This window comes from Panonychus citri, unplaced genomic scaffold (genome assembly GCF_014898815.1).
Source record: "Panonychus citri isolate SS breed McGregor unplaced genomic scaffold, ASM1489881v1 Contig00099, whole genome shotgun sequence".
Classification (NCBI taxonomy): Eukaryota; Metazoa; Arthropoda; class Arachnida; order Trombidiformes; family Tetranychidae; genus Panonychus; species Panonychus citri.
The window spans coordinates 305,720-321,885 of record NW_026515504.1 but is presented as its reverse complement, the minus strand read 5'-3'; the positions used below and the strand labels follow the sequence as shown (position 1 = coordinate 321,885).

The window sequence follows — 16,166 nt, the reverse complement described above, 5'->3', positions numbered from 1 at the left end:
AAAGTATTCAAGATTTATGGATGAAGATGATCCTTCCCACTTCCATCGTTATATCATAGGGAAGGTTAAAGTCACAAACAAGTAGAAAATGATGATGGCATAAATATTATATATGAGAAGATGAGGTAGAATATTGAAGACAAGTAAATATATTTCATCTTCCTCCTTGGACCAAGTTCAGATTCGAGTTATATAGTCAGAAAATTCTGAAAATCAACCTTATTTTCCCTGCGACAAAACTTATCTTTCCTTTTCTCTTCTCTCACCATCACCATCATCATCATCATCTTTCATTTTTTCTTGATCGTTTTTTCCCTCATTTTGCTCTTTCTCATTATGATCATCATCTTCACTTTCTCTCTCTCCATCGTCTTTCCATCCAAACCCATTATCTTTTAAATTCAGAACAAAAAATGGCCTCATTTGACCTTGCAAGATAAAAAGTAAAGTGCAAAAGGATGAAAATAATGTCACTGATGATGAAGGATGAAGACAAAGTATCAAAACCAAAACTATGTTTCTGTTATTTTCACCATTTCAACCTCATTCTCACTCATTGTTTTTATCTCTTTCATCGTCATTATCAACTTGAGAATCACCTCAAACTCCCACTTCCACTCTCACAACTCCTATCATCATCATCATCATCATCACCACCATCATCTTCCTCTTCATCATTTTTATTTTCTTCATTCTTTTACAATCTTTTCACTATTTTCTTTCTTGGTAAATGATAAAATAAATATCCTCATCACCATTGTCTTCCTCATCCTCTTCCTTAATCATCTTCACTTTACTCAATTATTGAGACATTTTTATTTTCCATTCATCGTCATCATCATGAAAGTTAATTTACTTTTTTCTTTACAATCTAATCAATAAATAATAAACAAAATTAACTGTGATCACAATTAAACTTTTAAAAGGCAACTTTGAAATTGTACTTACTTGACATGTTATTAGTTAAACTCTGATGGTTGTTACAATTGTTTGATTATGATCAGATTAAATTGTTCCATTTGTCGATTGTGTAAATTGTTGAAGGTGGAAAAAAAGTTTCACCACTAAATATTATTAATCATTTTCCTTGATTGTTGTAGTTTAATTAAATATTTATCATCCCAATTTAGACCAATGTTGATAAGCAGAAAACACGTTGATGTTTATCAATATCATCTTCCTATTGACCGAGACAAAGTAAAATTGATCAATTAATTTCAAACAATTAACTTTAGAAAGTGTTTAATGAAAATGATACTTTAAATTTATGAATAAGCTAAATTGTGATACAAATTGTTATAATAACAAGTGAAAGTTATCAAATTAATTCAATGATTATATTGACGATGCTAACGTTGTAAATAATTGATAATGAAAATGAATTATCAATTAATCATCGTTGCTTATTGTTCAATTAAAAGTATCAGGGTGAAAGTTTTAATTAAAGTAAAATCGTCAGAATCATTAATCAGTTACTGTGTGTCAATTGATAATTTAATTAAACTTTCAATCAACTTAATCAGTGAATTTTCAGTCCATTATAATTTAATGAGCTCTATTATAATAGTCAGTGTGAATATGATCAGTTGATTTTCTGAGTTTTTTTTTGTTTTTTTTTCATATTTCTTTCCATGAACTTTGTCATAATTTAAAGACAATTAACTTGAATTAATCTAATCACGATAATATCATTTTTATTGTTATTAAATGTTCAATTGTTTTCATATTAATTACATGTCAAAGTTATTTTCTTGTTGTAATGAGTTCATATATATTATGACTTATATTAATAAAATATGTTCATAGGATCATGAAGATGATGATTTGTTAAACTCACTCAACTTATCATTATTATCATCATATTTATCTTCATCTCTCTCTCTCTCTCTCTCTCTCTCTCTCTCTCTCTCTCTCTCTCTCTCTCTACATTAACTAGGCCTCAGTTTTCATTTCACCGAATTCACATTCAGAACTTTTTTACTTCTTCTTGTTTTCATGAGAATGAGGAGCAATTTTACTGGTGAAAACTTTAACAACCGAAAGATTAGTTACCATATAACATTCATCATGATGAAAAAAAAGATGAAGACGAAGATGAAGATGAAGATAGACATTAAACTCAGAACTTTGAGTTAATGAGTATAAAAGATGAGGAGGGACAATAAAGGTGGAAAAACTCATCATGATAATTATCAAGTTGACGTTAAATTTTAAACTTCTTGCAACTTTAAAAGTTACAAATTCGATAGTTACACAAATTCTGTTTCCTGAATATGATAGATTTTCTAGTATTTTTTCATGACAAGCTCTTGACAAATTATCTTAAGTTCAATTTTTTCATCTTCTTCTTGAATGGTCAGGTATCGGTCATTAGAAACAGCTCTTATTTATTAATAAACAATTTCTCATTGTTTTTCGAGAACACAGATCTCCAATCGATACATTAATACATGTACCCAGAGACAAGTATTGAAAAAGATTCTCCAAGTACAAGATTAATTATTCTACTCAATTAGTGCTAGTACAAGATCGTAATCATTGTTATCCTTTATAATGAAGAGTTTTTGTCTTTGCCTTCACGGAACTTTCTTTGCCGACTGTTCAATATTAAAATGATCCAAAAGAATCCATTTACAATCTCGATCAACCTGAGATTTTGATCTAAATTATCAATGATTAAAGATGAATACAAATGAATTGTGGTTTTTCAAACACCGAAGTAAATATTTTATTGCCAACAAGTTTTACTTTATTGGTTAGTGTCGAAAGTATTTGATTCAAATCACGAACTAATAGAATTGATATTTTGACTTCGAGATTTGAATCTCTCTTTTCTATCAAAATCATTGAGCCAAAATCATATTGTTATGTTGATTAGAAGCAAAGGAAAACAATTGAGTCGTTTTTTCTGTAATACTAACAATATTTTCACTTGCAATCTCCATGAAACATCATAAAAATGAACAATTTGGAAATGTTTCTTTTCTCTAGCAATGAAACTGAATTGATTCAAATCACATTTACACCGACAAGCAAGATGATATTTTCTAGCAACGGAAGTAATCAGATTGTGAGAGCTTTATTTTTATAACTCGCGAATTTAAATGAATCAGGAAATGATCAGGATACTCTGAGAGAAAGTATTATAGTAGATAAACACCTCTGTTAATAATTCGTAATTTAAATCAAATTGAATTGATTTTGTCACGTATTCGTAATTCCTTAATATTTTGTAAGGAAACTTTTCCACCGAGACAAGATAATGGCCAATTGATTCGTAGATGAATCTCATGAGAATCTTTCATTGAAGAAAAAAACTTGAAACACCGAAATGAAAAGAGATTTGAATGATGATAATAATTCGTGATTAATTTATATATATTATCCTTTGTTTTTCGCTGTTATTTTTATGATACTATTCATGAAAATCAAGTTCACTCGAGTGAATATGAATGAATGAATTCTTTTATTCCTACATAGAAAATGAATTATATTCAGAGTATTCGATTCACATGAGATTTGAGAAGATGAAGTAAAGGTTCAGGTTACTTTCTTAAGCTCATCTTTGTGTCACACTCTCTCTCTCTCTCTCACTTATTCTCACTCAGTTATCTTCCAAGAAAATAAAGAGATAAATTAAGAGACACCCAATTAATTAGCAGTCGTTATTTGACGAAATAAAGATGAATAAGGATTCATGACGATTCTTTGATGATAATAAGGATATATTATCGTTATGTAAGAAGCCTCATTTGACTGTTAAGGTAGAGAAAACATGAGCTAACTTGATGATGATGATGATAATTCTAATAATGATGATGATTCTGATGAAGACAAATGAGTTTTCTTTTTTCTCTTCATGTATACACAATGATGGAAAAACAGTAACAGAACCTTGATAAACAAGAAAATGTGATGTTACAATTATAATGAAGGGATAAAAGAGGAAATAGAGAAAAAAAGTAAAAAAATATAATAATAATAAAATAATTTCATCACCATAATCATAATCATAATCATGATGATGATGATGAAGAAAAACTTACCATAGCTGAGGAAGATGAAAAGAGTCCAAGTATATAACATAATCTTTACTTTGAATAACATAATGAGCATGTTAATCAAAAGAAGATGATTTCAGGTTCATTTTTGCTCTTGTGTAATATAATACTGATGATTAAGATGATAATTCCTGTTAACCTCAAGAGACAGGGAGTGAGTATTATCATTTCTCTCTGTGTATTAACGTTAACTACATAGTTGATAATCTTTACCTGGCTCATATTTGATATTAGATTTGTAATTGTTTTTTTATTCTTTTCGTATGTAACTTTACCTTCTTGTGTTTAAATCTATCAGAAATGAGCAGAACATTAATGAGGACTAAAAGATTAAGATTAGTCTTGATTCGATAAATATATTAAGACCAGAGAGAGAGAGAGAGAGAGAGAGAGAGAGAGAGAGAGAGAGAGAGAGAGAGAGAGAGAGAGAGCTATAAAAAATCCTTATATTCTTATTAGGCTTAAGCCATACCACTCTAGCGTGGGTATGGGCTTCTACTTCCACTTTTTTCTGAACCCTCCTCATCCTGAACTCCTGAGAAAATGGTGACAATTTCATTAATTGCTTAACAACTTTATCGTATTATTGGTGAACTTATGTCTATTGGTCTGACCCAAGGTATTGAAACTTAGCATAAAAATTTATCTCAAAATTTGGGGAAAGTATGAAAGATCAATTCTTCTGCTCTAAGACCACAGTTCGTGGCTGTCTAACAGCTCATAAGATAAACACAAAATCTGATTGAAAAAAAAGTTCGTCAACGTCGTTCGTGCTTAGTTTCTCACCAACGGAATTTACAATAAGCTGTTAGAATCTTTATCGATAAAGTAAACAACTAATTTTTAGCAAATGCTCATTAAGAACTTAGGAAAACACATCACATTGCATGTACTTTCAGGTTGATCAGAACATTGTAATTATCTGATCACTCGTCGCTGAAATCTTGCAGGAAATCCTTAAGTAGGACTGTTTATGTCAATCTGTGTTCGGAAAGCATTCAAAAGTCAAGAACTTGATCAATACTTAGTTAATGAATCAAAGTTGTCTAGACTTTTTTCATCGTCAATGATCATCTTTATGATGAGAACAATCAAAAATATTCATTTTCTTCATTTTCTTCTGTTTCTTATTGATTTTATTTGATAACTTGAACACTTGACCTTTATCTTATTCTTTATCAGAGAATATGGAAAAGTTAATAACTTACCTCGGACAAAATAAGATGAACTGGATACGAATCTTCATCTATGATAATGAATTCAGAGATATCTCCAATAGATGTTTTCTTTTCCTGTCCATCATCTGAAGAGGTAAAAATAAAATGAATTATATGTGTTATCGTCATGTAAAGAAGATTAGAAGATGACAAGGAATATGAAAGAGAGAGAGAGAGAGAGAGAGAGAGAGAGAGGAGGAGGATTGAGAGTAAATACTAATAAATATAGTATCCAAAAGGAGAAATCAAAGTGCTGAGAGTAAAGAATTCAGAGAGAAAGCTGGAAATTCTGTGACCGGAAGAATGAAATTTTCTCGATTATTAGGACACCGATAATGATGATAAGTATGATGATAAAAAAAGGATGAGAAGTGAATGAAATGAATGAAAAACATTGAGGGATGATGATGGTGATAACAAAAAGACATCATTGTGTGTTAATAGTTGATAATAATCATAAATGACAGTAGGATAACTAAAGGTTGATGATAGTGATGATTTTATTGGTGATGATTTTGATGATGAAGATAAAAAAAGGTTACAAAATGTTTATACTTGAAGGATGAGCATGAAAAAAGCTAACAAATCTGAAGCATCTTCTGAGTAATTATTTACTTCACGCTCCTGTGGTCATTTATTACTGTCCAGTAACACTTTTTTTTCCTTTCATTACTGTCCACTGGTCACATTTATTTTCTCCTTCAAAATTACCTTTATCAACTAAATTTTTTCCTCGTACTTTTATCACTTCTCTTGACCACTACTGTTTTCATCATCTTTTAGCTGACCGTTTTCAACAAGATCTCATAAAGTTAAAAACTTTTCCAAACTTTTTCCTACTCATTCAACTTTCATATCCAATAAAATAAACTAATAGTAATCATCTAAATCAGGTAATATTGATACATCATCATCTTTGTTAACCTGTCATTAGAAATTGTAAATAAAAAGTAACTTGAAATGGTCGATAACTGAGATTCGGTGAAATAGTTTACACAGAACTTTTGAAAGAAAATCTATCATGATTAAGATTAATTCACTATTACTAACAATCAATAGTTTGTCACGAATCAACTATTGTTACCAACGCAATAAATGGCTGGCAATCAAAAACTAATTATCAAAATGACGATAAAATAATCTCAACTGATTTAATCAACCATTTAGAATTGCATTGTTATTAAATTTTAATCCAATTCTAATATTTGATCTGAGGGTTATTAATTTAGATTTAGATGTAATTTTTAGCACATTTTGTAAATATTACAATGAAAATGTTTCTCAGGGTGTGAAAATTGTTATAACGCTTCGAGCCAATGGTCAGTATAATAATGTTGACCATTTAAATTGGGAGTGATGTGGATTCATCTTAATGGAAAAATATAATACAAGGTGTAAGTTTGTAAGGCATAAGGCAAGTATCATGAATGTTATCATGTAAAATATGAATTATTGGCTGAAAAAAAGAGAAAGAAAAAGATTTCAACCTAAATTTAATATTATATTTTTATTGGAAAAATGTGATCAAAAGTGGTAACAGAATTAAATTGACCATTATCATCATGTGGATGGACAATATTTATATTAGAATATAAATAATATCAAATAATCAATAATAGACTAATAGTGAATGATATATATGTTGAAAAGAGAGAAAAATTTTAAAGGAAATTAAAATGAAAATCATGAAGAGAGAGAGAGAGAGAAAATGAGAAATTCTTTATCAGAAATTCTGAGCTTCATCTTTATCACATTACAAGATATTATTAGATTCTCAGGTCAATCCAATGAATCATGATGAATGAAGGAAGGGAGAAAAAAAATCAACATGTAAACATATCTTAGAGATAAATAATAGTATCGTAAACACGATTATTTTGAGTCTGATTCTGAGCTTTCATGGGGAAAAAAATAACTTTTACGATATTAGGAAAATATTATCAACAGTGAGATAAGAAGGAAAGAAAAAACTTTTCTATCAGATTGAAATGATGGAGAAAATGAGAAGAGTGAGAAAAAAACAGAAAGAAAAAAAAAGTTTTCCTTTCAGTCGTGTAAAGGTGTGAGAATGTCCATTTACTTTGAACATTAGACCAGAAGCTGAATCAGATCATGAGGGAGAGAAAAAAACCTCAGAATCAGATAAATATGATGACAGGTTAGGATAAATATTAATGATCTTTACATCAAAGGTTTACAGGGTGGCTGAAGGAGGAAAAGGGTGTGGCAAGAGTCCAGATCGAACTGTGAAAATTGTCACCTCTGATGGTCAGCAAATGAAAATTCAATGATAAACTTATCCCCTATTATGATAACATAATGGTTTAGCATTAGCATGGTGATTTATCATCATTCTGATTGCACATCAACAAGGAAACATAAAAGTCTTAAATTGTTCAGGTCACTCTGAATGTCCGAAAAAAAAACTATGAACTATTGCCTATTTTCCTGTTTTCATCTTTGTCTAATCAAGAATGACCATTTAAGCTGATTCATTGGTGAATTGAGAATCAGCAGAAATAATGAAATGAAAAATATTATTTCTTGATGGTGATGAGAGATAAAAGTTTTGATGGATTATCGATAACTTATCAACAATCAATATAATTATCATTTGATCTGTAAGAATTGCTGATTGTGAGAATGTTTCTCAAACTTGGTTTTCCCTTTCAACATCAATTCTGACGATTCTGTTAACTCCAACTCATATGATTAGTTGGAAACTTGTCAGTGTAAATTTTTTTCTAAGGTAATTTGATATAAAAGTTATGATTCCCTTTAATTGTGTTGCTATTTATCATCACTAATCATCATAACTTTGACCGGGAAAACATCAACTAAATATGAAACTACAACAACATTTTCAACGAGAAAAACTACCAATTGAATTACAACTTCAATTGGTTTGGAAACTTGAATGTCCTAATTTTATATTGGGCTAAAACTTTTGTTTTCTCTCTATTCAATTAGCTTTCCGATATAATTTAATTTCTTCTTTATGTGTCACAATTAATTAGTTTCATTTTATTATCGCTTTTGATTTGAGATTTTCACTCCCAGCAATGATTTACAATGTGCCTCAGGGTAAAGATAATCTTACAGAATTGTAGTTGTAAATTGAAAATACCATTGACATTAATAATGAAGCAATTGAATCAAATAATTTAGTTTTCCTTTTCCAATCATTATCTAAGCTAATTGAATCTAAATTTGCAACAATTTATCAAAAACTTTCAATCCTATTTCTTGATCATGTCGTCACTTTAATCAACTCTAGTTAATCTAATTTCCAACTGATTGAGCTCAAAAAACTGAGGATAAAATATCATAATGATACAGTTTAGTTCAAGTTTCCCCGATTTCTGGACTTGTCATTGGTCAATAAATGTCAACGAACCATGTAAATGATTAAATCTATGATACTCTGGCAAGATGATGATGATGATGATGATGATGATGAGGATCAAAAAGTGATGTAAATCCTTTTCAATGATACATGATGGAGGCTTAGGTGGTTTAGAAGAGGGAGAAAGAAAAGTTCTGCTGATAAAAGAGTTTTTTTTTCTTTTTTCGATTCATCATCTTCGAAGCCATTGTCGTCATCGTTATCATCCATGTCTTTTCCTTTTACACCAGAAAAATAGGAATAATGATGAAATGGAAACGTAGATGAGGATGAACATTAAACATAGTTACAAATGTTAAATAATCTAATGGTTACACTTATTGTGATCATTTCACAATCAACTAACAGTTAATGATGATCAGTGTGATCATGATAATATGTATATTAGAAGTGCGATAATCTGACATGATAATAAGCTAAAACTTTTCTATCCATGATATTGACCATCAATCAAAATTAACTCTCGACAAAATTTGACCAGAAGAAAATATTTCCAGCTTCATCAACTAATATTATTATTATTATTATTATTATCTCCTCATAAAATCATCATGTAAATCTCCAGCTAATCATGTAACCATGATACCGAACAATTTCAATTCTTGATTATTCATGGTAACAATTGACTCGTAGATTGTTGTTACAATACATTTATAATCAATTTTCGAATGGTAATTGGGTTAGATTGATTTTCTTTCAAACTCTCTCACCAAAATGTACACAATTCCATTTATTCTGGTCATTCTAATTCTAAGATAATCTTAATTATCTAATCTATTCATTATATTCTCATGGTTTCAAGTTAATTGTTGTAATGATGAAGATTAAGATTGAGTTGGTGAAAATTTGTCACAAAAATCCAATCATGTGGATGATAACTTTTTCATTAACTGTACTTTATGGTTGATTGACTTGTAGTAACAATCATTGGAACCACTAATGATACCATTGTTACAATTTAATGAGGCAAATTGTAATTAATTGCTGGTGATAGTTATTATTGTCTTTTATGCTCACATGGATTCTATTAAAGCAAAAGTCTATCAAACATGAAAAAAAAACAATGGTAACAAGCAAAATCTTTTATAATGTAAAATCCCATAAAGAATTGATGATAATCTCACCAAAAGGAAGCGGAATCAACAATTAAGTTGACAAAATTGTGTATTTGATTAGATGAATAAACTGTTCGCCTCATGATTATTCATATTCATATGGAAAAACAATCAAAATTATTGTTTTTTTAGAAGAAAAATTAGAATCAAAGTATCGGATAAGGTGAATGTGAATGTGAAGATGAATAAGCAAATATCTCAATCATATGATGATGAAGGTTGGGATGAGGATGGAGATAAGGATAATACTTACTATGGTTAACTACCAAAGAGTCACAGCTAAGCTCAATTATATCCGGTGCTGTTGATTTGCTCTGTTCCTTGAGATTGATTGTTGTCAATCGTTTTGCCTCCTTTGTTAAAATATCTTTCATTTGGCAGCTTAATAAACAACAATCAACCAGAATTCACAATTGGAATCATTAACATCCATAGTTAGTCATAATCAAGATTAATTCAATGGTTAAAAAAAGGAGAGAGAGACAGAGAAAGAAAGTTATAAGAAAAAGAGTCAATTGTTATTTTCATTCATTCCTTGGTGTAAGAATATATTATTATTATTATTATTTCTTTCATGATAACCAATATATTTGATTCTATCATTTATTGTTATTATCTTTTTTTCTTGATTCTATTCTGGCATCGGAACTTTTTTTCTTATCCAGTCAAAGTCTGTGAGTTTTGTTGTTATCCTTTTAGCTTCATCTCTTTTCACTGTCAGTTAGTTGACTGATGAGGGTAAAGATGATCATGATCATCGTCATCATCATCATAAGAACTGACCTTAATATCATTATTATCATCATCCTTATAATGGTATTGGTTAAAGTGGAATACATTTTATCTTTATCCACTTTCAACCAGCTATCATCATCACCATCATCGTCATCATACTGACCACAACTTTCACCGATAATAAAAGTTGACAATGAAAAAAGTGAAACAAAAATACAATAAATGTATTATCATCTCTCTCTAGAGGATAATCTCAACTCTCTATTGTCTTATCTGTTATTTAATATCATTTTTATATTGTTACCAATGTGATCTGACTATTGAACACCTTGGCTATTTAATGCTGTCAACATTATCATATGATAACATGATATGTTAACATGATATGACAGTTATTCAAGAGAGTGATAAAAAATACTATTCCTAGTCAGTTGCAACAAGTTATTCTGTCAGTTTTTCATCCCATTCATTGATTCATTTGTAGTCTCACAGTAAATTGCAAATATGAGCAATAAAATGAATTGGATCATCTATGAAAATGTCATCATTGAGAGGATTATTATTTTAACGAATCAATATGGTTGATATTTTTTCTGAGTAATTTCATCTTGTTCATATTCACTTACCTATCAGGTGTGCTCAGGGTTTCAGGTGGAACTATACTTGAATCAGTTTCATTGGTTGACTTTTTACCATCAGAACTTTGGACATCACTTTCTTGTAATTGACATCTTTTAACTTTAACTATGAATAGTAAAACTACGATTGATAGTCCACTTAAAACCAATAGCCAACAGGTGATGTAGGGAAAGTTATCTTGATACATTTCATCTACTGAATCAGAATAATTAAAGTTTTATTAATGATTAATTTTTTTACTCTTCAAGTTGGTAGTTAATAAAAAAAGTTACCTGAATGTGAACTGTTGGCTACCTGGTTCAACAGTAATGAAGTCTCACTTTTGACTGTTATATTAACGGAGGCACTTCTTGAAAATGAGTTTTTGGCATAAATGGTTAAACTGTATTCGTGAATATCCTTTAAATTTGGAAGTGAAACTTTGAAGCGAGGTGAACGATCCTCCATGAAAAGTATTAAGGAACTTGTTGAAATATCGTAAACTTCAAGACAATAAACTTCTGGTGAGTTTGTTGAAAGGCTTTTGGACGGATCTGGATTGAAACAAGTAATCAGAATTGAGTTGGAAGTATCATTGGTCAAGCTGCAATCTTTAGGAGGCTGAGGCACATCTAAAAAAATAAAAGACAAAAATTAAATCAATAGGATTTATAGTGCTTATTTTGACATCTAGTCCTTAAGGGGTCAAATATTAATTCATAAACAGTCAAAAATGATTGAAGCTTGTTGGTTATTATTATCTTCTTTACCTGTTTAATCACCTTTACCTTGATCTATTTAGCTATCATCATCATATTAATCATCAAGACTCACTCATTAATATCAATATTTTTCCCATAGACATAATATGGTGACAATTCACGTTGAAGATAAATTTTAGCTAACCTTCATCTTCACTTTATCATCTGTATCATCTTAGAGAACTTGAAAAATGTTACTTGACAATATATAACAAGTCTAATTGATTGGTAACTTGTGAGCAATTAACTATGAACCTTTGACTTTTGTCCAAATTTGAGGCGCAATGACGCTCGGGACTGAGGTCACTTAAGAAATAATATAAGCAAATAAATTAAATATAACACTTAACACACAAAACTTGTTTCTCTTTCTTTTCTCTTTCTTTCTACACTTCCGTGTCAAAGTGTTGAGGCCTCTTATAGGGCAATGACATTTTGAGGGAAAATGAGTTTAATTAGAAAAACGAATTTCGGTCTTATTATTAGAGTTATAAAGACGTCAGTGATGACCGTGAATTTTCGGTCATAAAGGTAGATGTGCCAAAATTTAACAGCTTCGACAATAACCAAGCATCCGAGATGAGTAACAGGATAGTTGACTTGATGGACAGTTAACTTTTTGGAAAAATATCCAATCGGATGTAACTTGTTGTTCTCATCGGGTTGCTTCAGGACCTAGACCAATACGACTAGCATCCGTCTCTAGGATCAGCATAGCATTTGGGTTGAACATTTTCAGCACGGGATAAGAGGTGTACAAGGTTTTAATTTGATCAAATGACCTTTGGCATTCAGTAGTCCAATTGAACTTTGTATCCTTTTTTAACAGCTGATGGATTGGGTCCAGAATTTTGGTAATGTTCTTGATAAATTTCCTGTTATAATTCACCTTACCCAGGAATCGTCGAACCTCTGAAACATTTTTAGGTGGTTTTGAGATGCAAAATTGAATCAATGTTTGAATGGAAAGGTTTTTGAATCATGGGGTAAATTATGACCAAGATAATTTACATTGGTCTGGAACAGTTTGGGCTTTTCAAAGTTCAATTTGATATTTTCAGCTTCAACAGCAGCGAAAAGTTGAGAGATGATCAATGTGGGCTTGGAGAGATGATGAAAAGATGATAATGTCATCGATGTAATTGTGACAAAATTTTGTCAATTGATGCTTCTCCAAAATATTCCGGATTGACCTTTGGAAAATGGCTGGAGCATTTTTCAAACCGAACGGCATCACTAGCCATTCATAATAACCATGTTGAGTGATGAAGGCGGTCTTGTGAATTTCCTTCTCTCGAACCTTGATGTGCCAGAACCCAGATCTAATCGAAGACACTGAAGAATTTACTCCCATAGAGTGAATCGATAATGTCTTCAATCCGGGGCATCGGGTATTTATCAGCATGCATCTTATCGTTAAGTTTACGATAGTCGGGTCAGTGCAGAATCAGGTCTTATCATTGTCTTCCCTTTTGAAGGCCAATGTAACAGGTGAAGCATAAGGTGAGTGAGATGGACGGATCAACTTTGCTTCCAGCAGAGATTTAACTTCAGCAACAATCTTGTCCTCACGCAAATTGCGATAAGGTTTAGAGTTGATTAGGATTTCGGTATCCAATTCGACGACGCATTCGGCCTCTTTTAACTGGCCCATGTCGAACTTACCTTCAGCAAATACCCCTCTATATTGGGTTAACAACTTTATCATAGCAGCATTGATACTATCAGCATTTACCTGATCAGCAGCAATTTATTGGTCTTCAGATCTAAATAAAAATTGTCATTCAGCTTAATTGGGAGAGGCAACAGCTTGATTGTTGTTGGTTCAACTGGAGTACCAGGAGTTTGGATGATTTGGTAATTAGAATCACATTTGAGATTGAATTTCCAGATTAAATCCCAACAGAAGATCAACACAAAGTAAATTTGTGACATTAGCAAAGATGGAATGAGAAATCGATCCAATAGTTAAATTGAGTTTTGCGAGACTTGAAATTTCCCCTTCCTCAGTCATTGTTGAAAAACTTGAACCATTAAATTCAATTGATTTAAGATTCAATTGGTCAACAATTGATTTATTTATCAAAGAGATATTAGATCCTGGATCATAGAGGATGGAAACTGGATCGGTGTTTATTGAACCAGGAATAATGAGGTGAGAGGGTTTGACTTCAAGTCTCTCAATTCGTTTAAATGTTGGGAAGAATCAGCAGAATTGGAATCGGAATCTTCAGCTTGGACAAAGTTGACTTTGACCTGATTGCCTTTCTTAATTGGACAATCCTCAGACCAATGGTATTGATCTGGTTTCCAATATTAATGCAGGTCCAACAAGCACTTTTGGGTGGTCGTTTAATGAAAGGTTTGCCGTTGGATTGGACTTGACCGCGTTGTTGAGCATTGAATGGTTTCTTATCATTGGTTCGAGGTTTTCCCTGTTGATAGTTTCGTGGATTCCCATGACCATTACCTTGTTGACTGGAGTGACCATGATTGCCTCGAGCGAGTTGACCTTCAGCAGTTTTGGTGATGGTGAAGAATTGGTCAAATGTTTTCACTTGATGACCAAGGAAACAATCATGAAGTCTACAAGTGAGGCTGTCAATCATACATCATGGTAACAGCATGATTCTCAGATAGTCCAGCTTTATTGGCCAACCGTCGCTTGGATTCAAAGTAAGTTACCACATCCTTACATTGGTCAAACTTGAGATGGAGAAATTCGAGAATGAGCTCGACAGTTTTAATCCCGAAGAGATTGATTAGCTTCATCTTCATCTCTGGCCAAGTTGATGTGTCTCTTTCGCAGAGATAGAAATCCAATGGATCCTCATCAAGATATTCACCAAGAATATCGAGCATCACCTCTTCGGACCAGCCATATCGTTTTCCAGCCGACTCAAAGAGCTTAATCCGATTCTCGATTGAGACATTTTTCTTAAGTCCGGTATAAATCTTCAGTCGGTGTGGTCAATTGATTCTAGGTTCTGGTTGGTAAGTCGATTCATCCTGAGGGAAATATAGATCACCTTGATCAGATTAATCTTCAGCCATGGTATAAGTTGATTAACTTATCATGTTTGGGATGAATTTAAAAGAGCTCGCTCAAACAGTCTGTTCACTGTCCATGATTTTGATATTCGAAGATAGACTCCTTGGAAAGCGAGATGTGTTGGCTTGAAAAATTTCAAAGCATCCTATAGTCGGATTAATTTTTAAAAGACTGCATGGAATAATATCATGGAAGATCACAAAGTTTACAACATACAAAGCTGTACTGGACAAAGATGAAATAGAAAATAGAGGAGTTGTTTTTCACAAAGATGTTTCAGAGTTGATTAAAACACATTCACTTGATGTCGATCAAGTGATAAACTCCGATCAATGTGGTTTTAAACTTGGTGCAAGATCATTATCTTTTTGTTGTGAAAAAGTTACTCTTTCATTGGCGAAACATTTGAATGCACCGATGCACAGCTATACCTATATATAGCTTCAGCCTCTAATAACAATATCCGGGAAGGTTTTATCCGCAATGCTTATCGTTTTGCAAACGCAAAGTGGTACTTTTGCTTAAAGCTTAGAAAAAGCTTTTCTATTTACATACTCGTAGAGATGACAGACTGATGAAACATTTTTCATATTGATGACAAACAAATTCACGTAGAATATTTACAACCTGGTTTTATGCAACCTCTAAATGTGTTCTGTTTTCATCTCATATCTGCTTGTCTTTTCCAGTTGTTCACTTCTATCACTAACGTGATTATTGAGATGCTTTTATTTAACAATTCAATAATAATAATTACATAATAACGGTGATGATGGTGATTCGTAGTTGATTACCCTAACAATGCCACGTTAAATGATATTAGATGAAAACCAAAGCCACTTACAAAACACTCAGAAAAGGCACCGTATTAATTTATTAGGTTAACTGTTGCTTTTTGTGATAAAATAATTGATTATTACCAGAAAAGTATTAATCATTATTACTTTTCTGGCAATTTCGATTTTTCTACATTTAAACATTTAAAATTTATTTATTGTGATGAGATATTTAATATTATTCAGTTTCAAGTTCTCAGAAGAATGGCTTCAGTGAAGAAGTTTACTTCTCTATCTCTTTCTCTCTCTCTCTTTACCCCTATTCTACCAATTACTTTGTTCTAATCAAACTTATTTAATCAACAATCAAGTTAATCAATAAAATCAAATAACCCGCGTAAAGTTACAAAAGTTTCGAACTAAGT

The 16,166-nt window shown here is 31.4% G+C and overlaps 1 protein-coding gene across 4 annotated transcripts in view; it reads right to left on the bottom strand.

The window, feature by feature from the left end:
- LOC128388471 (uncharacterized) overlaps positions 1-16,166 on the bottom strand; it is a 66,360-nt gene that overhangs the window by 1,132 nt on the left and 49,062 nt on the right. For 2 of the 4 annotated variants that reach the window (XM_053347870.1, XM_053347873.1), the window contains 5 exons: positions 11,446-11,784; positions 11,161-11,368; positions 10,053-10,180; positions 5,270-5,364; positions 949-1,180 (listed from right to left, as the gene is read on the bottom strand). In XM_053347870.1, the coding sequence (XP_053203845.1) occupies positions 1,127-1,180; positions 5,270-5,364; positions 10,053-10,180; positions 11,161-11,368; positions 11,446-11,784 (824 nt within the window). In that variant the 3' untranslated portion in view covers positions 949-1,126. Of the gene's footprint in view, positions 1-948; positions 1,181-5,269; positions 5,365-9,485; positions 9,725-10,052; positions 10,181-11,160; positions 11,369-11,445; positions 11,785-16,166 lie in introns of those variants that run through there. The other 2 variants (XM_053347871.1, XM_053347872.1) reach the window with 2 other exon arrangements.